The sequence below is a fragment of the Daucus carota genome, chromosome 1 (assembly GCF_001625215.2).
Source record: "Daucus carota subsp. sativus chromosome 1, DH1 v3.0, whole genome shotgun sequence".
Lineage (NCBI taxonomy): Eukaryota > Viridiplantae > Streptophyta > Magnoliopsida > Apiales > Apiaceae > Daucus > Daucus carota.
In genome coordinates this window covers 41,693,636-41,721,592 of record NC_030381.2, presented here as the reverse complement: position 1 = coordinate 41,721,592, position 27,957 = coordinate 41,693,636, and the positions used below count along the sequence as shown (strand labels likewise).

The 27,957-nt window shown below is 35.7% G+C and overlaps 3 protein-coding genes across 3 annotated transcripts; 2 read left to right on the top strand and 1 right to left on the bottom strand.

Moving 5' to 3' along the window:
- The first annotated feature begins 43 nt into the window (after positions 1-43).
- Positions 44-11,686, top strand: LOC108204326 (aminopeptidase M1). The gene is made up of 19 exons (XM_017373706.2): positions 44-497; positions 951-1,096; positions 1,496-1,598; positions 3,114-3,300; positions 3,393-3,486; positions 3,625-3,778; positions 3,909-4,013; positions 4,096-4,212; positions 4,368-4,481; positions 7,401-7,583; positions 7,712-8,042; positions 8,125-8,246; positions 8,342-8,439; positions 9,497-9,674; positions 9,765-9,879; positions 9,966-10,033; positions 10,120-10,194; positions 11,073-11,150; positions 11,265-11,686. Exons 1-19 carry the CDS (start codon positions 270-272, stop codon positions 11,448-11,450), a joined length of 2,682 nt encoding a protein of 893 aa, XP_017229195.1. The 5' UTR covers positions 44-269; the 3' UTR covers positions 11,451-11,686.
- A 1,279-nt stretch (positions 11,687-12,965) lies between these two features.
- Positions 12,966-17,318, bottom strand: LOC108204478 (5-oxoprolinase 1). Its single transcript, XM_017373941.2, has 2 exons — positions 17,201-17,318; positions 12,966-17,003 (listed from the first exon to the last, which is right to left on the bottom strand). The coding sequence occupies exon 2, from the start codon at positions 16,978-16,980 to the stop codon at positions 13,177-13,179; it is 3,804 nt and encodes a 1,267-aa protein (XP_017229430.1). The 5' UTR covers positions 16,981-17,003; positions 17,201-17,318; the 3' UTR covers positions 12,966-13,176.
- Positions 17,319-18,711: 1,393 nt separating this feature from the next.
- Positions 18,712-27,415, top strand: LOC108204800 (conserved oligomeric Golgi complex subunit 8). Its single transcript, XM_017374420.2, has 12 exons — positions 18,712-18,969; positions 19,371-19,523; positions 19,975-20,123; positions 20,448-20,525; positions 20,643-20,736; positions 20,884-20,958; positions 21,303-21,599; positions 22,388-22,455; positions 22,543-22,597; positions 22,770-22,908; positions 26,582-26,766; positions 26,865-27,415. The coding sequence occupies exons 1-12, from the start codon at positions 18,817-18,819 to the stop codon at positions 27,177-27,179; spliced, it is 1,761 nt and encodes a 586-aa protein (XP_017229909.1). The 5' UTR covers positions 18,712-18,816; the 3' UTR covers positions 27,180-27,415.
- The last annotated feature ends 542 nt before the right edge of the window (positions 27,416-27,957 follow it).

Sequence of the window (27,957 nt, the reverse complement as noted above, 5' to 3'; positions counted from 1 at the left end):
CCGAGGTATCATGTTTAATTAATACTCTTATGTATCAAGATTCAAGAATCATCAAAATAACACAGTTTCTTTTTATAACCATGAGATAATTCTTTAACTTGCAGACTCGCATTAGTACTAGACTTCCAAACAAAACCGACTCAGCAAATTTCTCGCACGAATACAACCCGAACTGGGTATATAAACATCACACATCTCCCACAGCTCTCGATCTGTATCTATAAATACACACACATACACAGTGTCAACGAGCCTGTATTATCACAACAATGGAGCAAAAGTATCAACAATTCAGAGGTCAAGCTAGGTTACCTAAATTCGCAGTTCCTAAAAGCTATGACATCCAGCTCAAGCCTGACCTAGCCGCCTGTAAATTCTCCGGCACGGTTCAGATCGCCGTCGATGTCGTCGCCGATACTAAATTTCTCGTTCTCAACGCTGCGGAGCTTGATGTTGACTCTAGTTCGGTTAAATTTCAATTGCAAGGCGCTTCCAAAGTATAGTATTGTGTATTTGATTATTTTTGATTATATGTTTGTTATATCGTATTGTTAGAGTTTGTAATTTGTTATTATTGTTAGTATGGTTAGAGTTTGTTAATATTGGTCGGAGAAAATTACTTTTTGTTAGTTATATTTTTGATTGACTGTTGATAGATGTTTAGTAAATAAGGATATTGTTAGGAGTAGTAAGAGTAATCTTGGCGTTTTCTCGGTCCTAACATGATTAATGATTAAGGATGGGTGTTTTTTTGTCCTTGATACATTAATGCTTTTGTCAGACTCATCTTCACATTCAACATAATTACAAATAAAGATTAATTTTTACTTGCAACAAACTGTTGATATAGATGAAGTAATGAAATTGTCTGGTTCCTAGGCTTATTAGTTTTGGTTGCGCGTTTGACGGGTGTATTGAATTGTTGTATGCAATTGTGTTGTTTGATTAAGGTGTTGGAAGCTAAGGAGGTGGAATTGTTTGAAGATGATGAGATCATGGTGGTGGAGTTTGGCGAGAGTCTTCCAGTTGGAGTTGGAGTTTTGTGTATTGCCTTTAATGGAACACTGAATGATAAGATGAAGGGATTTTACAGAAGGTTAGTTTTGATCCCACCTGTATTTTTTTTGTTTCGTTGTTGTAGTTAATTTTTTGTATGTATGTGTGTCTACATTTAAGACCTGCCTCAAAAACATCTAATCTTATCAAATGCTATTCACCCCTAATTTGTCACCTACTATTATAAAAAATTAACCATGATATAGAATATTAGATGAAGTCGGAATCAACATACCACATTTTGAGAAGATGTCCAAAATGGCACACAGATTGTAACGTGGGACCTGCACTTTGCATGAGTTAAATTTTTGTTACTCCCAGTCAAATTCTTATTTTGTGTTGTTTTATTACTTATTCCTTCTAGCGGAATTGAGCTTAAATATCTGCAGTCGTTGTGGATAATCTCTGTGATTTCACAAAATGTCTGTTTTCTTTTTAGCAAGTATGAACACAATGGGGAAAAGAAGAATATGGCAGTAACACAGTTTGAACCTGCTGATGCCCGAAAGTGCTTCCCGTGTTGGGATGAACCTGCTTGTAAGGTATATATCCTTTATCTATATATTCATGTTCATGTATATCTGTCTGCACGTGTGCGTCCTAGTTTTCTAATGTATAAATTACTGCTGTACTTTTCTATCAATACTTATAGTTTTTAATTAAGCAGTAGCTTGCAGTTGTTGCTCTTGAACAACTGAATTATAAGAATTCTCATCCCATTTAATGATGAACACTTACAAGTTATTGTGGATTGTATCCTTCAAGAATAAGACTTGTAGTGTCAAAACTCAATAGCTTGAAAATTGTAGAAGGTATCATAAAACTTGTCCAGTTTCGGTAAGCGAGGAGTGGGGGGTGTTTTGTGTTTTGGTATTCCTATAATGTTATAATAGGCCTCTGTCAGATTTGTTTCATCTTATTTACGTTCAAAGAGTATTATCGAGATTATTAATGTTTTCTAGCTGTTTATGGGTAGTATATATTAAGTGTAAGGGCTGCCTTACTAGCATGAAGCATCACATGAACCAGAATTAGTTGCTTACATGTACCCTATTGGTGGTGAGGCTTGGTTTTTTGATTTGTGGAAAGTAAGTTGTATATTTGTTTCTCCCTTGCAATGTTGTAAATTTATTTGGAATGAAGTGATATTAACTGAAGTTTTTCTACCGCTTTATAATCACAATATTTTATTTATAAAAAATATATCCCAACACCATCAGTTCTAAAAATTACTACTATATCCCTGTGGGCTGCGGATAATATATACTAGTAGCCGCAAGCGAAACTGGAGCAGCCTATAATCGAGTAGTATCGATTATAAACTCTTGCTATTACCTGTTAGTGCTGTATGAAAGATGGTGGTATATCTTCTCAGGTAAGAGCATCTTGAATTATGAAAAAAATAAAATGTGAACATGCTGTCAAGGCTACATATCATCACTAGGACTTTATAAGTGTGTTAGAAAAAGACTGATCTAAGATATATGATCCCCCCTCCCCGAAGCCTAATTTTTTCTTAGTACACAATCTAACAATTTAAAGTAACTTTACAAGGCAAACAAGAATTTATATTTTTTTTTAATAACATTCTTAATATAACTCTTAAATTTCTCCTTGAAGACAAATATAAGACAACAAAGCTTCTAAATGGAGAAACTGAAATTATATTTCACAACTATTGGATTATCAGTTCACACGTACACGTGTATGTTTAATGTGATGTATAGTATTGAATGTTTACATTTTAGTTATGACTTATTCAGACCCATTTAATACTTTTTTTTTTCTTATATCAATGATTGAGAATTTTAATATAGCATATTATGATTAATAATCAATTTTTTTATAAGCTGGTATAATAGTTGATAAGTGATAGAAAATCGTTCTAGACACGTTAAAATTTTGAATATAATATTATAAGTATATAATCTACTTATATAGGTTAGTCTTAGTCGATAAATGTGGAGCATTAAAACGTAAGAGTTTCATGTTGACATCTCTGGGTTCAACTTTTATAGGAAAGCACATGTTCATCCACTACTTGCTTGTTTTTTTAGGCTACATTCAAAATTACTCTGGAAGTGCCATCGGAACTAGTAGCTCTTTCAAACATGCCAGTTGTTGAAGAGAAGGTGAATGGCAATCTGAAAATTGTTAAGTATCAGGAATCACCAATCATGTCTACCTATTTGGTGGCCGTAGTGGTTGGTTTGTTTGATTATGTTGAAGACCATACACCGGATGGTACACCCTTTATAAACCTCACGTTATTGCACGTGTTCTTGTTCTGTGCTATATAGATTTGTCGTGACAAAGCAGTTGCAATATTAATGCAGGGGTTAAAGTCCGCGTATACTGCCAAGTCGGGAAGGCATATCAAGGGGAATTTGCTTTACATGTTGCTGTTAAAACACTTGGCTTGTACAAAGAGTATGTTCTAATATATCTCTAGGATGTCATATCACTTGCTGTTGTGCCTGTTCTTTTTATGTGCTTACTGATATGATGTCATTATTATATTGACTGTACTTAATTAAATGCTTTTAACATTGGCACCCAACCCTACAGGTACTTTGCAGTACCATATTCACTACCCAAACTGGACATGATTGCCATTCCTGACTTTGCTGCCGGGGCTATGGAAAATTATGGTCTAGTTACATACAGAGAAACAGCTTTGCTTTTTGATGAAAAGCACTCTGCAGCTGCTAACAAGCAGAGGGTAATTTGGGCAGGCTAAAGTTTTATTTACATAACAGAGTTCTTTCTAATTTTCCCCATCCTGAATGTTCTCTATTCTCTTTCGAGCTAAGTTTGTAAAGCTTAAAATTGTGTGTATTTTATGCCTGCAGGTTGCAACTGTGGTAGCCCATGAGCTTGCGCACCAGTGGTTTGGCAATCTTGTGACAATGGAATGGTGGACGCACCTGTGGCTGAATGAAGGATTTGCAACATGGGTAGCTACTGATATTATATCTGGCTTGATTGTACTAATTTCTTTCTGTGAAAACTTTTGACAGTAAACTTGATTGTGGTCAGGTGAGCTATTTAGCAACTGATAGTTTGTTCCCAGAATGGCAAATTTGGAATCAGTTTCTTGATGAAAGCACTGAAGGTCTTCGCTTGGATGGTCTTGCAGAATCTCACCCTATTGAAGTAAATATGAAATAGGAACATCGACTCCATCATAATTTGTTTTTGTTCTTTATCAAAAAGATCTGTGAATATGGCCTGTAGAGTTTGTTGCCCTGATCTCTGTTTGTGTAGTTATTAAAAATGGCTGACAGATGACATATAAACAATTTGTCCAGGTTGAGGTTAATCATGCGGGGGAAATTGATGAGATATTTGATGCAATCAGTTACAGAAAGGGAGCATCTGTTATCCGGATGTTGCAGAGTTACCTGGGTGCTGAAACTTTTCAGGTTAGTTTGCTTCTGGTTTGCTTATTTCCTTCTCTAGTTTCTACTGATTGGATAAACAGTCTGTACCTGTTTTCATCGTATATTTCTTGAACTGCATGTTAATCTATTCCGGTATATGAAGCAATTGATGTATATACTCTTTAGTAGAAGGCATATAAATACAAATAAACTCCTGTTATTGTTGATGAAATTGAATTTGTATCAACTATCAACTAGTTAAAGACAAAAAACTTGTTTCTGCACAAAAAACTGTATCAATACCAAAGTTGAAGAGGTACTGTACACTCTCGTTGGTGAAGTTAGAGTGCCTCTTATGGTGGATCCCATAGATTTTCTCGTCTTTAGTTGCTTCTGTAACTTTTAGTGCCTAAATTATAGAAGACTTCCATGAGTGAAAGATCATCCTCAAATTATGGTGTGCTTTGTTATGTTTACTTGAAGCAGGGAATAAGATTTAGAGATTAAGTTTTTTAGGATTAGTTAGGCTTAATATAGATATGGTTGTAATCTTTCATGTAGGATCATCCCGGATTGGTACGGTCCCTGTGTTATTACTTAATTGCAATTTTAAAGCTTTTGCTGGCTATATTTTTCTCTTTCTTAATCTCCAAATCACATTCTCTATCTTTTTTCAAACTTGAGCCCCATATTTTATCTCATCTCAATCGATTTTCTAGCTTTTTAAAACCTGTTGAGCATATATAATTTAGATATTTGGGTAATGATGGATGCTGAGAAAGCTGTATTTGATGAATATCCACTCCCTGCTAAAAATAAGTGATCTAGGACAAGAGTTTTTTTTTTAAAAAAAAGAACAATGGAATAAAACTAGTAAAAAGACAGCTGGGATGGATTACCCCGAGAACCACTGTACCAAGGATCCTAATTGCTAAAAGAAGATGTATGTTTCTATTATGAATTTGCCAACCATATTAGAGGGGAGAGAAGTGTTCCGATTTTGGAGCAGAACCTTATGTGCAAGAGGAAAAATAAATAAATTTGATAATCAAACAAAGTCTAATCTCATGACTATATACTGAATAAAAACCCAGAAAGAGTTAAATGGCTATTTTATCCTTTCACTTGCACTCCACTTGCGCTAGGTCATCCAACTTGATACTTTTAAAGGCATAACTTGACCCTAACTTTGCAGATTGAATATCAAATAAAGTTCCATTAAGTTGAGTTTGATTGTAATGAAAGTCTGTTAAACAGCTCCGTGTCACTAAAATATGTGTGATAAAACACTAAAATACTGAAATTGGGTTGATTAACTGCAGAAAATCCACTACCCAATGGGTTCTGAACTGTAGAAGGAAGATAAACTATAGATTGTGACCCAATAACAGACTCAACACAATATACAATGATATTTTCAACAAACAAGACTTGTATGATATGTGGGGATTACATCATTATAGAGATAAAATAAAATGCCTACACGACTAAGGCATATGAAGAATTGGGATTCTTAAAAATAGGCTACATAATCAATAAATTACTAGCCCCATATGTATGACATGTAAATATATTATTTTATTTCCCCGTACACCAAATGCATATAAACTAATTATTAAATATACATAAATGTTCTCCAGTAATACTGATTGTATCTTGTCAATCTTGCAACAAAATTAATAGTGCATATGATAAATAAAATTATTCTGCAACTGATGTGGAACACAAACAAAGATGATAAACAGTTAAAAAATACCTAGCCCCACATATGAAACATATAAATAAAGAGATGCAGACACAGAAAAATTGACAATAAACATACAAACTACTATTATCTTTGTTTGTCTTCCACATCAGCCCCAGAATAATTTTATTTATCATATTCACCTTTAATTTTGTGGACATCTGACAATATTGACAAGATACAATTAGTATTATTGGTAAACTAGAAAATACAATACTATCCTAACCAATATATCTTTTATGTAATTATCACCTAACCTAGTCATGTAAGATAAAGATAGACCAAGTCATTGATTAGAAATGATAATTTTGATTCATTATATATATCTATCCACTGGGTACTGGTATTGGTCCTCGGTAATCTTTGGTGCTTATGGGTGCTTAACCTGGTCAACACTGATTGGTCTTCCTGCATATTCTCATTTGCTGAGAAGATATCTCAAGTAGGTTAGTGTTTCTTTAAAAAGATATCTTATATTGTTTTTGGAAACATGTATTTCATTTCAAATTTTGGATTTCAAATGACATGATTTGAGATGTCATTTCAATTTTTCAGCTTTATACTAGTTTTTGGTCATGGATTTCAAATGAAATACAAATTTAACCTTTTTTTTTTTTGTATCCAAACATGTCATTTGACCAAATCGAGGGATTTCAAATGAAATCAAAATTCCCAAACATGTCATTATTGAATTTAAAATTGAGATTTTGTTAGTTTCATGTAAACATTGTGTGTTAGAAAACAAATATTCCTTACATAGTGGAAAACACATTTAATTATTTAATTACAAATTTCCTTTTAAAAGCCTACTTGTGGTTACATAGGATACACTTTTCCTCTCTTAGGCGGTTGATATATAATTTGGCTAACGAGTATCTGCTCTGAGATTTAACCAACTATTTTTTGATTTATTTGATTATATATTTCCTTTTGATTGTTAACTAGTGGATGCATAAGATACACTGCTCTCTTATGTGGTCGGTGAATGATAAGGCTACTGAATATATGCCCAATCTTACCTAATTGTCATTATTTTATTTTTTTGCTAAATACGTTTACCCAGTTATTTTGTTATATTTGCCCCCATTGTTACTTCCGTACATTCCGCCAAACGATAAATAACACTATTGTGGCTTTGCATGTGTCTCTTAGAGAATGTCATATGGTATTGTTAAAAATTCGTGCACTTACATTTTTTTTGTTTTCTGAAATTATAGAGGGCACTAGCTTCATACATAAAAAAATATGCCTGCTCAAACGCGAAGACTGAAGACTTATGGTCGGTTCTTGAGGAGGAATCTGCTGAACCTGTAAATATGCTAATGACTTCATGGACCAAACAACAGGGCTATCCAGTTGTTTCTGCTAATGTCAAAGGCCAAAAACTGGAGTTTGAGCAGGTACCTCATGTCCAACTATCCTGTTAATGTATTTTCCTTGTTTAATAGGAAAATTTATGTTGGGCAGTAAAATTAGTCAATGTTCTTTTCTACAACTTTTGATGGCAATATTATCTTTTTAATACCAGTCACGGTTCTTATCGAGTGGTTCACATGGGGATGGACAATGGATTGTTCCTGTAACACTATGTTGCGGCTCATATGGTGCCCGTCAAAGTATCTTGTTCAAGGAGAAAACTAAATCTATCGATATAAATGAATTATTGGGTTCCACTTCTCAAGGCAGTCTAGTGCAGACCGGAACTGGAGGGGATAATAAGAGCTGTGAATCAGCATCTGCTTGGATAAAGCTTAATGTGGACCAGTCAGGTTTCTATAGGGTGAAATACGATGAAGAATTGTCTGCCAGACTTAGACATGCAATAGAGAAGAAATGTTTGTCTGTGGCAGATCGATATGGTAATTCTGATAGTTTATTTAAATGATAATTGGTCATAATCAGACTTTACACAAGTAACTGAAGTCATTTTCCTCTCAACAGGCATTGTGGATGATTCTTTTGCTTTGTGTATGGCTTGCAAGCAGTCTTTGACATCACTGCTGACCTTGATGGGTGCTTTCAGAGAGGAATTAGATTACACTGTCTTGTCAAACTTGATAACGGTACAAGTTCTCTTTTAAGTGTTGACTTTACTTATAGAATTGTTATTGCCGAGATATGGTTTTTTATATTTCGACATCACTTACTCTTCCTGCAGATAAGTTATAAAGTTGCAAGAATTGCAGCTGATGGTGCTCCTGAACTGATAAATGAGATAAAACAGTTTCTCATCAACCTTTTTCAGAATTCTGCAGAGTTAGTTCTTTTCGATTAACCATGTCTTGCATTTTCTAGACCTAGTCTCAGGTCAAACTTGTAGTCAAGTATATACTGACATATATCTTGCCTGCAAACAGAGAAAATGTCTGGAGATTCGATCTAGTATTATGCATTTGTAAAATTAGGGCCAAAATAAATGAGGTCTGGAAGACTAATAGATTCCATTGGGTTGTGTGCTATTAGTGGTTTCTTATTGTTTGGTCACGGAAGAAATCTGAATATCAAAAAGAATCTATGAATTTATATTTTGACTCTATAAATCATGCGCGCCATCCGTCCTCCATATTAAAGTGTCCAATAAAATTCGTTTTGACACCACTATTATCTTACTCCCAAACAGATTCATTTTGTTAGATCATATTGGAATTTGATAGGCTTACTCATAGAGCATCCACCTATATGTAAGGAGTGTGTCGAGAAAGTATGTAGGCTTGCCATGGAAAGTTAATATTGATGTGAAAAGAAGTGATGTCTGGAGAATGGTAAAAATAAACAGCTTTGAGGAGGGGATGTATCTTGATTATTTTTGGTCAGATAAGCACATTTTTGGTCTAGGGCAAGCCATATTTTTTGCCTTTCTATTTTATAGACGTATTGTTTTATTCTTTTTAAGCTGTTATACTTTGTCCAGAGTCCCCCATATTTACAGTTTCAGCATTCTCTTGCCTTGTAAATGGACTCCTAATCGAACATATAGTTTAAGCTATTTTATTGTTGAAACGCCAATTTTCATTAGTCGATAAACTTGTTCTACTTGACATGTATCTGCCAAGTTTCTGGATGAACTTTTCATTGAAGAAGCAAAAAACTATTCGGACTTGCTAAAATTTTGAGTTCTTGTCAAACATGTAAGTCTGAATTTAAATATATTAAAATTAAGGGTCTGTTTGCAATTTTGCGTTGTTTGTATGAGGTAGCTTCCGATGACTAGTTGCAGGTCTAACATCTTCAGAAGTAATCTCCCTGCTTTTCGTTTGTCGAACTTAGATTTTTTATTTTTTTTTGTGATGTAGTCCTGTTAATGTTTTAATAGGAGAATTGGCTGGGATACCAAGCAAGGAGAGAGCCATTTAGATGCGATGTTGAGAGGTGAACTGTTAACTGCCCTAGCTGCATTTGGACATGATGAGACTATAGGGGAGGCAACCAAGCGTTTTCATGCATTCTTGAATGATAGAGAAACACCGCTTCTACCTCCCGACATAAGAAGGGTGGGTTGATCATTGATGCAAACAAACTTGTGATAGTAACTGTTTATTCCTTAGTCATATATTTAACATTCTATACCTTCTGGGTTGCAGGCAGCATATACTGCAGTTATGCAGAGCGTGACCAAATCAAATCGTTCAAATTTTGAATCTCTTCTTAAAATTTATAGGGAGACTGATCTGAGCCAGGAGAAGACACGTATATTAGGTTAATACAATTACTACTATTATTAATGTAGGTGTTTTAAGATCAATTTTTTAATCGTTGATAACTGAAGTTGCCAATGTTCACAGGTTCTCTAGGAGCTTGTCGGGATCCTGAAATTATTCTAGAAGTTCTTAACTTTTTGTTATCATCAGAGGTAGTCCTTTACTTGCTAAGGTCAAGATTTAGAAACTGAGAAGCTCCAATATGTCTGTGATTCTAATGGGTAGAGCTTCTTCATAGGTTCGGAGTCAAGATATTGTTTTTGGACTTTCTGTTAGTCGGGAAGGACGTGAAATTGCTTGGAGTTGGATGAAGGTAACTTCCATACCAGCTATTTTTAAAAGTGGAAATTCATTATGTTAATAATTATGTGATTGACAATAGTAAGCCAATATACCAGCTATTTTTAAAAGTGGAAATTCATTATGATTGGTGTTCAATGCAGCACTTTGTGTTTAACTTGTGCCAAGTTTTTAGGACAGATTCGCAGCCATTAAATCATTGTTTGGGCTTCTATATAGTCATATAAAACCCATGCCTGACCAGCATGTATGTGTGTTAATAAAATATAAAAAATCACAGAGTCACAGGTCCAAAGTCTTTGTTCCCCTAATATCTCCATAAATAATTGTCCAAAAAAAAAAGAAGCTGTTCCAGGCCAAGATACAAGTAAAAGTTCGAATCATATAAATTAGCGTTTGGTCCAATCTACACCCTTAAATATTCTGTTGGTTGGACCTGTCTTAATATCTGACTGATGACCCATCCTGGCTTACTCAGACACTAGTTTGTTCTGATTGACAATTCGACCTGGTACAAACCCATACAGCTTTCCCAAAACCTTGCCCTGTATTTTTTAACTTCACTTGCCCCGTCTCCTAGAGGATGGTTGAAGCACATTTTTAGGTATGCCACTCATCTTATAACTGTTTTGCTTTTCATTTAAAAGCAAAATGTATTTTGAACACTACTGTGTGGGTACAAGTAAATACAGTTCGGAGTTTGTAGTTGTAGTATTCGCAAAGATTATGTATTCGGAAAATTGTAGTGCAAAATTTTTAATCAAGATGCAGTTCAGGTATGTCATTAAGATGTCAACTGTATTACTTTTATTCAGGTGCACCTATTCTTAGGAATTCTAATACTCATTCATGTATGTCATATTATGAGCCTTGTTATTTGTTGGTATGCAGGAAAATTGGGATCACATCTCAAAAACTTTTGGTTCCGGATTTTTAATAACTCGATTCGTCAGCGCTTGTGTGTCACCGGTTTGTGCTTTCTCTTTCTTGTTCTAACGATGCATCACATCAAATGACTAGTAGATGGAGATATTATATGATGATAGTGACTCTTAACCTTTTTCTATTGCTTTTCTTCCATAGTTTTCTTCCTTTGAGAAGGCCAAAGAAGTGGAAGAATTTTTTGCTTCACGTACTAAGCCTTCAATGGCCAGAACCTTGAAGCAGAGCCTAGAGCGCGTTCACATAAATGCTCAATGGGTTGAAAGCATTCAGAAGGAGAAGCATCTCGCTGATGCAGTAAAGGAGCTTGCCTACAGAAAGTACTAAGTTATGGGACTGGGTTTTGTCACCTGACAATCTGACATGACATTTGCTCTTGCAACATGGTTTTTAATAACAGTCCCAGCTCGTGAGTCAATTGTATTTTTTTTTAAAAATATGGACTCTGGGTCCTGCCAACTGGTTTATCAGTGACATTCCACGGTCATGTTACTATTAGTACTGTACCTCTTTAAACTATATTAATAAGTTACCAAAATATAATCCTCCAAAAGTTTTATTCATGTGTTCTACAAACATCAGACTTCTTGCATGAGTTTCATACATGCTTTTTCTGGTTCTTCATTCTTCTGCTGTGGGGAAGTTTCTTTTGTATTTTTGTTTTGCTCTGTAATACCTGTTTATTCACCCGAACATTGTATAGTTAATATTTCCTCTTGGCAGAAAATAGAGATCGCATAAATATCCAAAGGAGTCAGGACATAAGATATACTATCAGGGTTCAGTAACTGGGAAATAGATTGTGATGATATTTAGTGCACTGACATGAAACTCATTCCATAGAGCCGCATCGGCAAATATTAGAAAACACACACAACTACCCGAAGCCTATTATGAAGAGGCATATTCATCTGCCACTTCAATCTCTTCGTATCAATCACAAACTCGGTTTATCCAAAATTTTGAACTGCTGGTCCTGCTGGACATCAAAAAGACCTTTCAGAGTATCAACATGATAATATTTTGTGCAACTTAATTATAATATTCTTCGATTGGTTTTTACACTAAGCATCAAAATTTATGAATTTGGATGGTTTCTATTGGCTTACCCTTTTTAATAATGATGAACCCCTGCATTAACAACAACCACTTATCAAAATTCTTCAATTTTATCATTATGATAGTACATGGGCACACACCAGGCAAACCCTTCTTCGAATGATAACATTTTATGGGGAAGGAAGTGGGGTACAACTAGCTATAGTGTCTCCGGCTCCTTTTATATATCCAATTTTGAAATAAATTCTGTTACTATTTACTTATTCATTTACCTTTGGAAACAAATTTAATGATAAATTTTTAAGACTTTCCTCACAAATAATTCCCTTTTAAATGTCAATTTTCAATATAAATTTTGTCTCGCTTTATATGTCCATTTACATTCTCAAAACAAATTTAATGATAAATTTTCAAATCTACTCTCATAATTTCTATTTTCAAGTTCTGACTTATTTAAAACTTGGTTGAATTCACTATTTTCAAGACATTATCTAGGAGTATTCAAAGAAAAAATTTACTACCTCCATCCGATGAGCTCGTTACTTACTTATTTTTAAAATTTTATTTTTGCAAATAAAAATTAAAGTATGAAATTTTCGTTTACAAAAAAAAAAATTAAAAATAAATTTCAGAACTAGACGGTCAATGCACCTTAAATTACGTGTCCAAAATCTCATCTAATTTGGGACATTTTGGGACGGAGGGAGTAAACAAGTGACATGTGATTTTTTCAAATGAACATGTAAAAGAAGTACAACATTTAATTTTAATAAGGAACAGACAAAAACTGAAAGCATCATGAATCTTATTTATATGAATCTTATTTCGATGCTGAGGGAGCTGATCAAAGCAATACCAAGAACTAATATAAACCTTTCACATGTAACTGAAAGATTGAGGAGAATATTTGATCATAGGATCTTATAAAGGCCGAAAGCCATCCATATAAAAGAGACAACGGATACGATGCATGCAGGACAACTTCAAATCAAATTCAAACGGACCCCCATCCTCCCCCGCCGGGAGTAAAAATCTGAAGAATCTCCCCGGCCTCCACCTTAATAGAATTCTTTCCTCCAAGATAGACTATGCGTTTATCCTTTGTGATGAGGTAATTTACTCCACGGACACCGTCTTTTCCTCCCTTCAAGCCTCTGGGTGCATGAACACGTCTCTCAGAAAGAATACTTACAACTACGGGTCGCCTAAACTCAATCTCCCTGACAAGCCCATCTCCGCCTCTATGAATTCCAGCACCACCACTATTTTCCCTTAACCCAAATCGATGCAAAAGAACTGGATACCTCTGCTCAAAAATCTCAGGATCAGTCATACGAGTATTTGTCATATGGCACTGCACTCCACTAGTTCCATCCCAGCTAGGGCCAGCCCCACTACCACCTCCAATTGTTTCATAGTATCCAAATGTGTCGTCTCCGAATGTGAGATTATTCATGCAACCCTGAGAACAAGCACAAGCCTGAAATGCAGTAAGCACCACATCAGTTACTCTCTGCGAAGTGAGAACATTACCTCCTACAACAGCAGCCTTGTCACTTGGTGAAAGAAATGAGCCCTCGGGTATAAAAATTTTAACAGGAGCCAGGCAACCTTGATTAAGAGGGATATCAACATCCACTAAACAACGCAGGCAGTATATGACAGCAGCGGATGTGACTGCTTTAGGTGCATTCCAGTTCCCATAAACCTCAGGGCTAGTTCCTGAAAAATCAAAATATGCTTCTCCTTTGTGTGGATCAATAGACAGTTTTAAGTGTATAACAGAACCATCATCCATGTAATCTTCTTCTTCGATAGTTAAACAATCTTCCTTTGTAATTGTTGACCCCTGAATAACTTTAGCAGCCACTGATTTGAGCATTTCTCTAACTGCGTGTTCTGCATTAGCCTGCACGTAAGTCATGTAAGCCTGGACAACATCCAAACCATACTGCTCAATAAGCTCTTTAATAAGGGAAATTCCTCTCTGGTTTGCTGCAACTTGAGCATGCAGATCTGACAAATTATCTTGAAGCCTGCGGGTTCCAGGGATATCACGATCTGCATCATCAGAACATACTGCAGAAAGAAGATTTGTGATTCCTTCTTCTTGAAAAGTACCCTTCTCCACAAGTTTGAATGCCTTTATAGCAGCTCCTTCTTCCCTTATTGATTTTGAAAAAGGTGGCATACTTCCTGGAGTGATACCCCCTATTTCTGCATGATGTCCTCTGCTCGCCACAAAGAATACCAAAGTTCCATTATTGAAAACAGGTGTGATAACAGTTATATCAGGCAAGTGGCTACCACCAGCTGAAGGATGATTTGTAACCAAAACATCTCCCTCGCTCAAATTGTCACCCCAGTACTCCAGCTGCCATACAACAGTGCTGGACATAGCTCCTAAATGCACGGGAACATGGGGCGCGTTAGCAACAAGGCCCCCGTCAGGACTAAAAAGAGCACAAGAAAAGTCTAGTCGCTCTTTTATATTTGTTGATATGGAAGTTCTTTGTAAGGTGCGCCCCATTTGTTCAGCTATACCCATAAATCTGTTATTAAATATTGAGAGTTGCACAACGTCAGCAACATTTTCTGTCACTTTTACACTACTTACAGCCGAGAGAATCTCAATTTTGATGTTTCCATATTTTGTGATAGTAGCCTTACAATTAGGCTCTACTATCACAGTACTGTTACCATTCATGATGACTGCAGGACCGTGTATGATATGTCCATATCCGAGATTCCCCAGCTTATATAGAGGTGTATTTTGCCACCCATTAAAAAAGTAAATCTTATACTGGCTTTCAACTTTGGGGGAACATGACGAAGGTTCCAAGGCTTGTGGTTTTAATATATTAGTGACTCCAATGCCTCGTACCCTTACATCAGATATAAGAATATTCCTGTTTTGAAGTTTGAAACCATATTCCTGTTGGAAAAGTTTAACAAACTCAACAGCATAATCATCTCCTGACCCTTCACTGTTTATTTGTCTCTTTACCATGATTGCAGTATCAGTACCTTCATACCTCAAATTCAAATATGTTTCAGTTGTGATATTTTCGCTTTTAAATCCTTGCTCTTGAAGCTTCTGCTTTACCTGCTTTAACAAAATTGTTTCTCTACGAGAAGCTTCTTTTACAGATTCAGGTCCATATATAGCAGAGTATGGCTCTTGTACTTCTTCAATAACATCGGCTAATCCCATTCCGTATGCACTTAAGATCCCACAGAACCTGTGAACAAGTACCTCCTTCATACCTAGTGACCGGGATATAGCACATGCATGTTGGGGTCCTGCACCTCCAAAGCAAGCAAGAGCATGGTTCTTTGTTTCATGTCCCTTCATCTCTGTCAACTGCCGTATAGGACGGCACATTGTTTCATTTGCCACATCCACAAATCCTTGTGCTACTTCCTCCACTGTCATATCTTTCGCCAAGGGATCTTGACCTTTTCTGTAAGAATTGATTTCCAGAGCAAGTTTCTCAAATTCTTTTCTAGTTGAAGCAATATCCAAAGGCTGGTCTTCATTAGGACCAAATATTGCAGGAAAATAGTCAGAGATTACATATCCTAATACAACATTTGCATCTGTAACTGCTAATTCCCCTCCTTTCCTATAACACACTGGACCAGGGTGTGCACCAACTGATTCTGGTCCCACGCGAAAAGCTCCAAATTGAAACTTCAATTTTGAGCCACCACCCGCAGCAACAGTAGTTATGTCAAGCTGAGGTGCTTGAATTATAGCTCCTGCAATCTGGGTTTCTAAAACTTGTTCATAGCTGCCTGCATAACGGCTCACATCAGTGGAGGTACCACCCATGTCAAAACCAATTAAGGGTTTTTCAGTTTCAAGCCCAAAGAGTGTTTGTGAATAACCAACAACACCACCTGCAGGACCTGATAGAACTGCTTTGTGACCTGAAAATCTACTCTCTGGTGCAAGCCCCCCATCAGATTGCATAAATAATACATTTACCTTTCCTAAACCTTCATCAAATTTAGATATAAACCCTGACAAGTACTCCTTAATTACAGGAGTCAAATAAGCATCCACACTGGCTGTGAGACCTCTAGGAACCGCACGAACCATAGGAGTAAGTGCAGAAGATAAAGAAACATGCTTGAACCCTAGACTCAAGGCCAACTTCTCCACGTACATCTCATGTTCCTGATAAGTGTACGAATGCATCAACACAACAGCTAGGCACTTAATTCCCTTATCCAACAAACCTTGTAACAAAGGCTTCAAGACATCTTCACTCGGCTTCTTCACAACCCTTACAAAATCACCCGAAACCCCTTTAACAACCGCCAACTCCGACCGCACCCTACCATCCTCACCATCAACCACAAGCTCAACCCTCTCATCAACCTCAATAACATCCTCATAAAGATTCGAAGGCTTCGCCACAGTCAAATCAAATATATTCGGACGAGCCTGATTCCCAATCTGCAACAAATCCCTAAACCCCTTAGTCACACACAACGCAATCCTCTCCCCTTTCCTCTCCAACAACGCATTCGTGGCCACAGTCGTACCCATCCTGATCCACTCAATCTTATCCGTCGGAATCTTACAACTCCTATCAAGCTTCTGCCCCGTAAATTCCTCGATAATCCTCCGAATACCCTCAATGGGAGCATCATCATAATTAGACGGGTCAACAGACAATAATTTCATCACTTTGCCCTCATTTTGACCAGGAATTTCAGCATACACATCAGTAAAAGTACCTCCCCTATCAATACAAAACCTTAGTTTTTCTCCAGAAACACTTGCCATATCGTCAAGATTCAACAACCTCACTGCACAACAAACATCTAAATAAGTTGACTTTATGGGTATGATTTCTTAATAAGTTTGATCACAAAACATCTTAAAAATCATAGCAGCTAAATTTAGATGATATTTATGAATTGAAAAACACAAATTGAATCAAACAAAGACTTGATATAGATATATACACACACATTTATAAATGGGAACAGAGAAAATGACTAACCCAGTTTAGTAGTATCTCGAGTCGTCGCGGAGGAAAATGATAGAGATTAAAGTTACTCGCAAATTGTTTAGTAGTTCAAGTTGCTACGTCACACGTGTATTATAAAAGCGGATGTCTTGTGCAAAATTTTACTCAACAAAAGTTTAGCCAATATCGAACTAATATAATTAAAAAAAAATTCTTCTTATTAATTGAACTAAAATATTATGGCTCCGATTTTGTTGTCACTGAATTTACTTTTCTTCTGCACAAATTGTTTTCCACCCGGATATGTTTTTCTTTGTTTCATGTTCTAATAAATTACTTTTTTATTTAAAGTAATGAAGCTGACTATGAGTAAGAAATAAATTAAGATTTATAAGTGATTACTCTGTTTGATAAAGAAGTAGATTTCTCAATTTTAAAAAACGATGTGTTTTTTATAGTCATCTGGGTGAGGTTGAGAATTTCTGTTACGTCAAAATGACATAGATTTCGACAGACTCGCACTCAGATATGAACAAGTTCAGATATAGAGATCAAACCATCTCTAGTCCAGTATCGAAATTGGATCGATTCGATTCATCATTCTACTAGACCATGAATTGGTCTCCCTTGTAAGATTATCGAGGCTCCAAATCTTCCCCCATGGTAGAGGTTGCTAATGATATAAGAGTGACCTTAGAGTCGCTTCACCTTTGAGGTCGCTATGATCGAGATCGCTATATCTTGGGGTCACTCACATGGGAGTTGCCAGCCTTAAGGGTCGCCCCCTCGGGCTCATTCTCCGACAAGGCTCCCATGCCACATCATTTATATATATTATCTGAATGAAGCCATGAATGATGGAGAAATATCTAACTATGTTTAGGGGGATTAAAACATGGCGTGATTTAAGTCTTAAAAACAAGTCTGGCTCACTTAAGAACTCTCCATGTCGTTGTCAGTATCCACTTCTAATTCTGTTGTCTTAAGAAGTCCGGCTCACTAAGACTTAAAACTTTTGTGAATCGGTTCACTAAACTTAACATCTACATTAAAACATATCTTTGATGATTATTCAAATTTTCAACAGACTTAATTATTAGAAACTTATTTGGATATCCAATAAAAAATTTGCTTAACATATTCAGTGAAATATATTAACTCAAACATATTTATTAGTTATTTCAATATTTAACTTAATTAAATATCACATTATTCTATTATTAATATATTTTTAAAATAAAATTAAATCAAATACACGTGCGTATGGCATCTCTCTAAGTTATAAGAATTATTCTAAAAAAAGGTGAAAGTGTTAATGTTCACCGGACGTTCAACTATCGTTGGAAAATAAGTCTTTAATTTTAAAAAATATTATTAATATATATTTTTAGAATATAAAATATCTATTTATATTAAATAAAGTATATGAAGTACTTTCTTGCTATTTATTTCTAAAAGTTATATATATAAGAACAAGAATAATTGTTTTTTAATTTATAAGTTTCTTATAAAAAACTATAAATATAATGTTTTCTTAAAATCGAAAATAATGCTTTTCGGCTTAGCGGTGCCATAGCATTTGGAAAACAAGCAGAGTCTTGGAATAGTTGGAAGTTGAATGGAGATCTGAACACTGAATTGAATTGAGAATGGCAGATTCCCAACACTCGGCCAGATCTTCGACGGTAACAGTTAATGACGGAGATGATGAAGTTTCCGGTGGCTTTCTCCCTCTCGCCTCCGGTCCTCAGCAACCTTATGTCTCCGAACTCCTCTCTTTCACTCTCGATCGCCTCCACAAGGTCAATTACTCCCCCTCCCCATTCTCTCTCTCTCTCTCTCTCTCTCTCTCTCTCTCTCTCTCCCTCTCCCTCTCCCTCTCTCTCTCTCTCACCCGTTTTCGACAGCACATATGTAAATTTAATATGTGTTTTGGTGATGTGATTGAATAACCGATTATTCCAAAATGAGCATGAGCTTCTAGTAGTGACTACTTAGACAATACCAATTATATTATGTATGTCTTAGTATGTGTTTCTATACCGATGTGATGGAATTTGTAATGTCTTGTGTGTGTTAATAATGTGTGGCTCGATTGATGTGATCAAGTAAATGATGTAAATGTGAGCTGGAGCCACTGACGGTGTCTTGTATATTTCTTTGTTGATATGTGCTTCTATATTGATGTCTTTAAATTGAATAGGAGCCGGAGCTTTTACGAGTAGATGCCGAGAGAATTGAGAAGCAGATGCAGGAGGTAGCTGTTAGTAATTACCGCGCTTTTATTTCTGCTGCCGATGCATTGCTTGCTGTTCGTCAAGAAGTTTCTTCCATTGACAAACATCTCACTTCTATGGTAGTACTCTCAGCTCTTTTACTATATATTGGCTATATAATTTGTTTTTCTAACTGGATTGTAATTTCCACTAATTTTCATGTGATTCATGACTTCAGTGTTTGATCTAAACTTGTTACCTTTTGTGAACTATTTGGAAACTATATGCAGTGATGATGTAACTTTTGGCTTGTATTTGTAGCAACTGATTAGGGAGGAAACTGTTTTCTTACCATGCAATTAAAATCTAAATAATTGAAACGAAATTTTTACTTGAGAATATGTTTTGAAACTTCAAAGCAGAGCCTAAAGCATTCCTATTACAGTGAACACGTCCAATTTTATCTTCAGTGCATCGACATGATTCCATATTTCCATCTTTCGTTTCTTTAGTGTTGGTCATTCTAGTGATATAATGCTCTATTGGTCTACGATATTTTAATTTGCACTTACATATATTTTCATTATGCAGATTGCCGAGATCCCCAAGCTAACATCAGGCTGCACAGAGTTCATCGACTCGGCAGAACAGATTTTAGAGAAGCGGAAGTTGAACCAAACTTTGCTATCTAATCATAGTACTTTGCTTGACTTGCTTGAAATTCCTCAGCTTATGGACACGTATGTGTTATTAATTTCCTAACAATCGCATGCAAATGTTAATTAATGCGGAAAATTTATATTGTGGGTTTATTGTTTAATCTTCTATCATTTACGCAATGATTAGTAGGATAAAAGTTATCTGCCTTAAACAAATGGCCAGTACTTCACTGCTTATATTCTTCTCTACTGTTTCATATTATGGCAACACAATCATTCTGGTCTAGGTCTTCTAAAGAAGTCTTTTTCAACTTCTCATATATCTATAATTTTCAAGTTCCCCTGGAGTTATTGTAGCAACTGCTGTCATTGCTTAGAGACATACATCTTCTTACATTGATGTAGGTGTGTGAGAAACGGAAACTATGATGAAGCTCTTGATCTTGAGACTTTTGTTGGCAAGCTTTCAACAATGCACCCAAAGTAAGTTCATGTTTCTTCTTATTTTGGTTGCATCTCTTTCTTTTTTACAAATCTTTCTAACTGTCTTCTGATTATGCTCCAATATATTTATTTATATTGTGTCTTTGCCGTAATAAGGTTGCCTGTTATTCAAGCACTTGCTGCAGAAGTTAAGCACACCACCCAATCTCTACTTACACAGCTTCTCCAGAAACTCAGATCAAACATTCAGGTATGCTACACATAATACATACTTGGCGGGCGGGGGGGGGGGGGGGGGGGGGGGGGGGGGTAGGGAAATATCAATGAATTTGAATTACGCTGGAAAGACTGGGTTCAAAGTCCTTGACAAACCTGCATATTTTATCTTGTATTGCAGTTGCCAGAATGTCTCCGCATAATTGGATATTTACGTCGAATAGGAGTATACAGTGAATACGAAATGCGCTTACAGGTGGTTTTTTGTAAGTTAATCTTGATTTGTATAAACTATTTGCAAGCGTAGAAGATCCATGTAGTTGCTTACCTTAACACTTAAGATATTAAGAGAGGTGGTCATCCAGCATCATATCGCAGCTCAGGCACACCGAGAGGTTTTAAGTTTGGGCCTGGTACCCCACAAATTAAAAAAAAGTAATCTAGACACTATAATTAATTTCTGGCCAAAAGATGGGCTTCAAGCGAGGTAGCGCAGTAAAACTATATAGTAACACCTGGTACTTAGCTTACGAAACTGCAGGTTCTAAATGCTTTTTATATTTGCTTATACATGTGGTTAGTGACAAATACTTTTTTCAGTTTTTAAGATGCAGAGAAGCATGGTTAACTGGAATTCTCGATGACTTGGACCAGAGGAATGCATATGAGTACTTAAAAGGGATGGTCAATTGTCACAGAATGCATCTTTTTGATGTTGTAAACCAATATCGAGCAATATTCGCTGATGATACATCGGGAAGTGAGGAGAACCATGATGGCGGCCTTCTTTTTAGCTGGGCCACCCATCAAATTACCTCTCACCTTAAAATGCTCAAGGTTATGCTTCCCAAAATAGCAGAAGGCGGGTCATTGTCAAATATCCTGGACCAGTGCATGGTAAGAAAATTTTTCTGCGGTGAAGTAGTAATAGAAGATTCTTTTTTTAATATTTAATTGGACATATGTAAATATGATTGATTTCTTAATTTGTGGTGCCTTCTTATGGAAGAGGCTTGCATACAAATATATCTGTTTAGTTTAGTTTTAGTTCTAAAGTGATAGCCTGAGTCTAAAGAAGTTTCTTACATCCAATACTCATTAAATATATCACTGTGGTGAATAACTAAAACATTAAAGGCTCAATTTGGCCTGCAAGCCTCAGTAGCAGAGAAATTTGAAGTGCAATCTCAGCTCGAATAAATATTCGAGTAGCTCGAACTCGAGCTCTCCTTGATTATTGTCGATCCGAATTTAAATATTTTACGAGCCGAACTCAAATAGCTCATGAACAGTTGACTCATTTACACCCCTAGGTCTTTTTACGTGAAACCTGCTAAGTGGATGGAATAATGATTAATAGAGCATGGAATGTTGCTAGATGAACGTTTGACTTGCACAAAAAACGTTTATAAAATTTTCTTAAGTGTTAGATGCTGTACTAGGATCTGGTAAATGATTGCCAAAGTTGTAAATGAATATTCTTGTCTGATATTGTAGGTAAGCATTTCCCTGCCCCTTTCTTGTTACTGCTAGTAGTCAGCTGACTCAGCTCCCTCTTAGATCTGTGTCGTGATGATGTTAATTAATGTAATGTATACCTGAGGCTTTAAGTTATTTTGTATATATGTATTCTCGCGGTGAAATCCAAAGACGGAATTTATGCTCTCTATTTTTGTTGTTGACAGTATTGTGCCATGGGTCTTGGATGGGTTGGACTAGACTTCCGTGGCTTGCTTCCACCACTTTTCGAAGAGTAAGTAAAATTTATCATTCTTGCTCTTCCATGCCAACACTTTTAAAACTTGTTGGTAATATCTGTTTGTTTTATGGGGTTTTACAGAGCAGTCCTCAACTTATTTTCAAAGAACATGGGTACAGCTGTGGAGAATTTTCAGGTATGCTACCATATAGTATTATTTTACACCTGTGTTATTTGATCTTGAAATTCCTAAATTTTATTGTAAAACACTTATTTGACTTGATAATTTTTGGTAAAAAGCCATCTTTTTCTTTAATCCAGTCATCTTCTCTGATATATAGTATGCAAATATGTTTATTTTCATGCAGTTAGTTTTAGACTCTCATCGCTGGGTACCGCTCCCAGCAGTTGGTTTCTCAGCCAATAGCTTTGGTGATGAAAACCAGGAAGACGTTACTCCTCCTCCAAATCTAATGGATCATCCACCTCTTGCTGTATTTGTAAATGGTAAGTTTTCATGAAGCTGGGAAATTTACGTGCTACTTCCATTTCTTTTAGTTCTAACAAAAATAGATAGGGGGTATAAATAATGACTTTAGATTGTTTAGGTGTATATGTCAATTTTTTTAAGGACTTCAATTGTTGTATAAGAATTAAATCGTTTACATATAGTTTAATAAGCAACATGACAAATCCATCTACCTTTTGCGTCTGCCCCACCTTAATGTGAGTGCACTTGGTAATAGCAGTTCCTATCAGGAAATTTCACATCTTAGTAGGAGCTTTTAAAGGGAACATAGAGATAAGGGAATGTTGATATTAATGAAATTGGAACACTTGCCTCTTACTTATCTTTTCCTGTTCGAGTTTGCTTTCGCTCCTATTTCATTTTAGAGAATGTGAAAGGGAGGTTCCAGCTATTTCTAGTCTGTTCCCATTTGTACCTTCCTAGGGATTTTAACACCATTGGTCTCACTTTTGTTATTTCTATCTTAGATGTTTCATTCACCATAAAATCTGTTGTCCATTGACAGTTTTATTGCTATCCTATTTGAACCAGTCTCAATTTCCGGGTTTTGTAGTTAGTGGTAACTTTTAAAGGCACTTGCAAGGTTCGATCTGAATTAGCCGTCTTCTACAAAGATCGGTGGAGATATTTGGCTGTTGTTTCCTTTATTCCATTTTTGACTATGTTGGTAATGGCCTTCGATGAGAGCAAGGCTGAATGATGTCGAGAGATAGACTGATGTGTAGATTCAATTTCCATGCACCGCACTTGTTTTTAAAAAAGTCGTCTAATAATATAAACCTTTTTTATGTATTATTAAAATGCTTTCGTAATTCCGATCAACAAAATTTGCTTAATTTTAATAAATACTCCCTCTGTCTCAACTCTTGCCCAATTCTTTACATTGGGGTTGGGCACAGAGGTTAAGAAAAATGTATAAAGTAGTGCGAAAAAGTAAGAAAAGTGGGTAAGTGGTGGGTCCCATTAATATTTAATTAATAGACTGGGAGAGATTGATGAAAGTGTGGGCGATATTAGCTTTTATATTATAAAAAAATATTATTTTTAGAAAGTTTTGAAATGTAAAGAATTGAAATGGACATCTCAAAAAGGAAAGAGTAAAGAAATGGATGTGACGGAGGGAGTAATAAAATGAAACAAAATAACAAAATATATCTTAAAAGTAGGTAATAGTTGTAGCTTACTGTTATTATGGAATTTGGCACTAGAAGCTTTACACCTAGCGACAAACATCACATTGTAGCTTCTGTATACTGGATAATAGTAGTCTTGACAAAGTACAATGCAACAGAGCATTTAAAAGGTCCAAGGACGCTTGGTTGGACCAAGACAAGCAGTGTCCAAACCCAAGAAGTTTCACAGTCCAACCAAGTGTAAGATTCTGGTTAATTAAAATTGTTTGTTCTATAACTTTTTTCTTTTTATGTTAATAGAATGTAGATCATTGCTAGGAGATCTAGAATGAAAATCAGTTACAGTTTTGACTGGAAAATTGAAGTAGTGTATTGGTGATGTGGCTTGTATTAAAACTTAAGATTAGTAATATTGTAATTCTGAGTTCATTGCATGGTTACTTTCCTCAATCCATATTATGAATTTATTCTGGTCCCCACTGTCAATAATACGAGTGTATGGGTTATTCAAGAAATCCATTTTCAAATTTTGATGAACAAACGAAGTTCCAAAGGCTAGTAATAGTATGCCTTCAATGGCAGTCAAAACTGTTAATAATAGTTAGTTTCCTACAGGGGATATTGACTATTTTGCTATAGTCTCATACACTTTCAAACTTGACACAGGAGGAGGCCAGTTGCAACTTTAAAAAGGTAAAAAGCAGATGAAGAGGAAGTCAAATAACGACTCTAAATTTTTTTTAAGAAGGAAAGCAAGTAAAAATTTATATGCTTTCCTCCCAAACTTAATCGAACAATGGGATGAGAGGATAGCAAGTAGGAGAGGTAAATTAAAAATGACGTGATAGTACCAGTATACCCCTTGCTACTACATTCTCACTTTTTAAAAGGAAGGATAATATCGTTCTCTGATGTTAAGTGACCAATTCATCGTATAGTATTTTAATATTTCACCTTCACTCAAAAGCCCATTTTTGGGTCGAGAATGGATCACGGGCGCCCATCTTTGTGGCATAACTTTGCCTTTGTGTCCGTAATTAAATATGAGAATATTGGGGGTCGCAGGTAGTTTGAACCCAATTCCCTAGCGAACCTAAGCTCTGATACCATGTTAAGTGACCAGTTCTCTCAAAACCTCAAGGTTTTGGGATGGCTTACCATGATCATATTGTATTCTAACATCTAACAATTAGTTATATGCTTTCCTTCCAACTAGGAAGCACAATAATGTAGGTAATTTCATTTCATATCCTATTTAAACTTGGTAGAAAATGAGTGAAATTCATTCCATTCATTTACATCTGTATATATTACTCTGTTTTCTGCCCTTCATACACTCAGGAGCAGGCACTAGTCCTATAAAATGATTCAGTTTCCTTCATCCTAGTAGGTTCTGCAATAAAGCTTATCTTGACTGATTTAGCTTTGCAAGTTTTGCTAACCCTGGTATTAGGATGATAACTTAAAGATTTAGTGAGGGTCGGGAAAGAAAATGATATATATGGGATTGAAGCGCGTAAAAAAGGTGTGGTCTGTTGCCTGTTCGAGATGTAAACTAACTCAATTCTAGTGTTTGTGTCAATTATGGGCTTTGCTTGCTTATCAGTGAGTGAGTCTTAATAATAGTACTATACCTCCCATATCTTTGTAGATATAAGAAGGGATCTTTTCTTATTTTGCCAACTAGAAGTTATGATCTACATTACTGACAAAAAGAAAACACGATAACATATTTTCTTTTGGCAGTCCAATCCTTATTATAAACCGTCTCTTGCCTGCTTCGTTCTGTGAATGTTCCCTGCTGGATAAAACTGTAATGTATCTGATCTTTATCATATAGTACTTCAGGTGATCTCTTGCTGCCTGAATGTATTTGGATTTTTTATTCTTTGGATTTTGTTTCTATGTGTTCTCTGTTTTTACTTTTAGACTTGCTTGTCTCCTTTGCAGCCTGTGTAACTAGTTCTTAGAGCATCTGTGACAGAGATAGCTGAACAAGTTGCCAACTATTGACAAGTCACTATTCACGCTTTTTTTATCATCTCTCATCCACATCACCATTGGGCCTTGGCGACTTTTGTTTGAAATTAAGTCCTGTTGGCAACCCCAAAAGTTGTCAATATGGTCCCATAACATGAGACAATACAAAAATAGTTCTACTTAAATATAATTTTGGACAATTATATAGGTTTTTACTAGTTTATGAAGTTGCCATGGCAATCTCTTGACAACCATACAACTCCATAGTTGGCAACCAAAGTTGTCATGCCACATTAGCATTGACAACCTCTTGGCAACCCCCCGGTGGAGATGCTTTTATAAGACGGCTTGGATTCTATATATTGTAGTCGCTTTTTGTTTTTCTTCTGTCTCTGTAGATATTGGAGTGTTTTTTTTTGGCAGTATATTTATCTGGATGGCGGACTAATACTTTTTGTCCATTACCAAGGTTGTATAAAATCAGATTATGAAGTGTTTATGAATGTATAATCTTTTCCTACGTCTCTCTTTGTTGTAGGTGTATCAGCAGCAATGAACGAATTACGTCCGTGTGCCCCAATACGTTTGAAGTATATAATTGCGCAAGAATTGATTAAGGGACTGCGTGCCGTTTCAGATTCTTTGCTCAGGTACAATACTACTAGGATGCTGAGGGAGAATGAGTCTGTGCTTTTCCTTTCTCTTTGCCGCTCATTCACTGAGGTAAGAACATACTACACACTTAAAGTAATGTTGTTTTTATTGCTAGTTATACCTTATAATCTCCAAGATCTCATGCAAACCTTTTTCTTACTGTGCAGGTTGCTTTTCCACATTGCGCTACATGCTTTGGTCGTTGTTATGTAGGTGGAGCTTCTCTTATCACAGATTCCAAGGGTTTATTTGATGGAATTAACCGTCTTGTAGCAGCATCAATCTCTAGAGACTTGCCTAAACCGGTCAATAACTCAGAGAATAAGAACACAACAGAAAATGGGGAAGCACCACCAGCTGAAAATGGGGTTATAGATAATGGAGGACAAACAGAAAGCCTCGGTGCAGTTGAAAAGGAGGAGCATGACACCAGTCCACAAACTGAGGAGAAACCTGTCAATGATGATGCTACAAGAGCTTAAGTTGTACAAACCCGTGTAACTTAAAAAGAATCCTTGAATGTTGATCAATGTTATGTCGAGAGGTATGTAAATGTATTCATAATTCATCGGAAGTATAAAGAATTTTGTCAAGGGACAGGAGGGATTTGGAATTTTCCAGTCAAAAGTCTGAAATAGTGGATTATACAGTGTAATCAACAATCTTGATGTATCGGTGTATGAGTTTATCAATGAAAAGAAACAATCAATTTGTTAAATTTCTACAAAATCATCACCTAAAAGTGTCTTGTAATACCAGCCAATCGACATTGATAAACACTAGCTAAATTTATACCTTTGCATGATTAATTGTGTGATGTTTGTTAATCATCAATGTAACACTTCTTTTGTCAACCTTGAATATCCTCTATTGCTTATCAGTCGGCATTAAGCTTCACTGCTGGTTGGATTATGAGGATGACAACTAAATTAAGGAGCCGTTTAGCTGAGCTTAAAAGAAGTGATTTATTGCTTAAAGTAAAGAAGTGTATTAGAAGTGAGAAGCTGGTTTGGACTTATAAACTATTATAAGCGTTTGGATACCGTGACTTCTAAGTTTTTGAGTGTTTGGATAACTTAACTTATAAGTTGGTATAGTTTCGTAGTTTTGTAATATAATTATTTGATATTTACGAAGTAAATTGAGAAAAAATTGATGAAAATATGAGATCAGATTAATTAATATTTATATTATATAAAAAATGGTTTTTTTGTTTATTTTGTCTCTCCTTTTGTTATAAGTTTCATCTATTTACTTTTT

Coding starts and splice junctions, on each gene's coding strand:
- LOC108204326 (XM_017373706.2), top strand. CDS start 270: ATGGAGCAAAAGTATCAACAATTCAGAGGTCAAGCTAGGTTACCTAAA. Junction 4,482..7,400: donor TGGGTGCTGAAACTTTTCAG/GTTAGTTTGCTT, acceptor CTGAAATTATAG/AGGGCACTAGCTTCATACAT. Junction 7,584..7,711: donor AAAAACTGGAGTTTGAGCAG/GTACCTCATGTC, acceptor TTTTAATACCAG/TCACGGTTCTTATCGAGTGG.
- LOC108204478 (XM_017373941.2), bottom strand. CDS start 16,980: ATGGCAAGTGTTTCTGGAGAAAAACTAAGGTTTTGTATTGATAGGGGA.
- LOC108204800 (XM_017374420.2), top strand. CDS start 18,817: ATGGCAGATTCCCAACACTCGGCCAGATCTTCGACGGTAACAGTTAAT. Junction 20,124..20,447: donor ATTCCTCAGCTTATGGACAC/GTATGTGTTATT, acceptor ACATTGATGTAG/GTGTGTGAGAAACGGAAACT. Junction 22,456..22,542: donor CTTCCACCACTTTTCGAAGA/GTAAGTAAAATT, acceptor GGGGTTTTACAG/AGCAGTCCTCAACTTATTTT.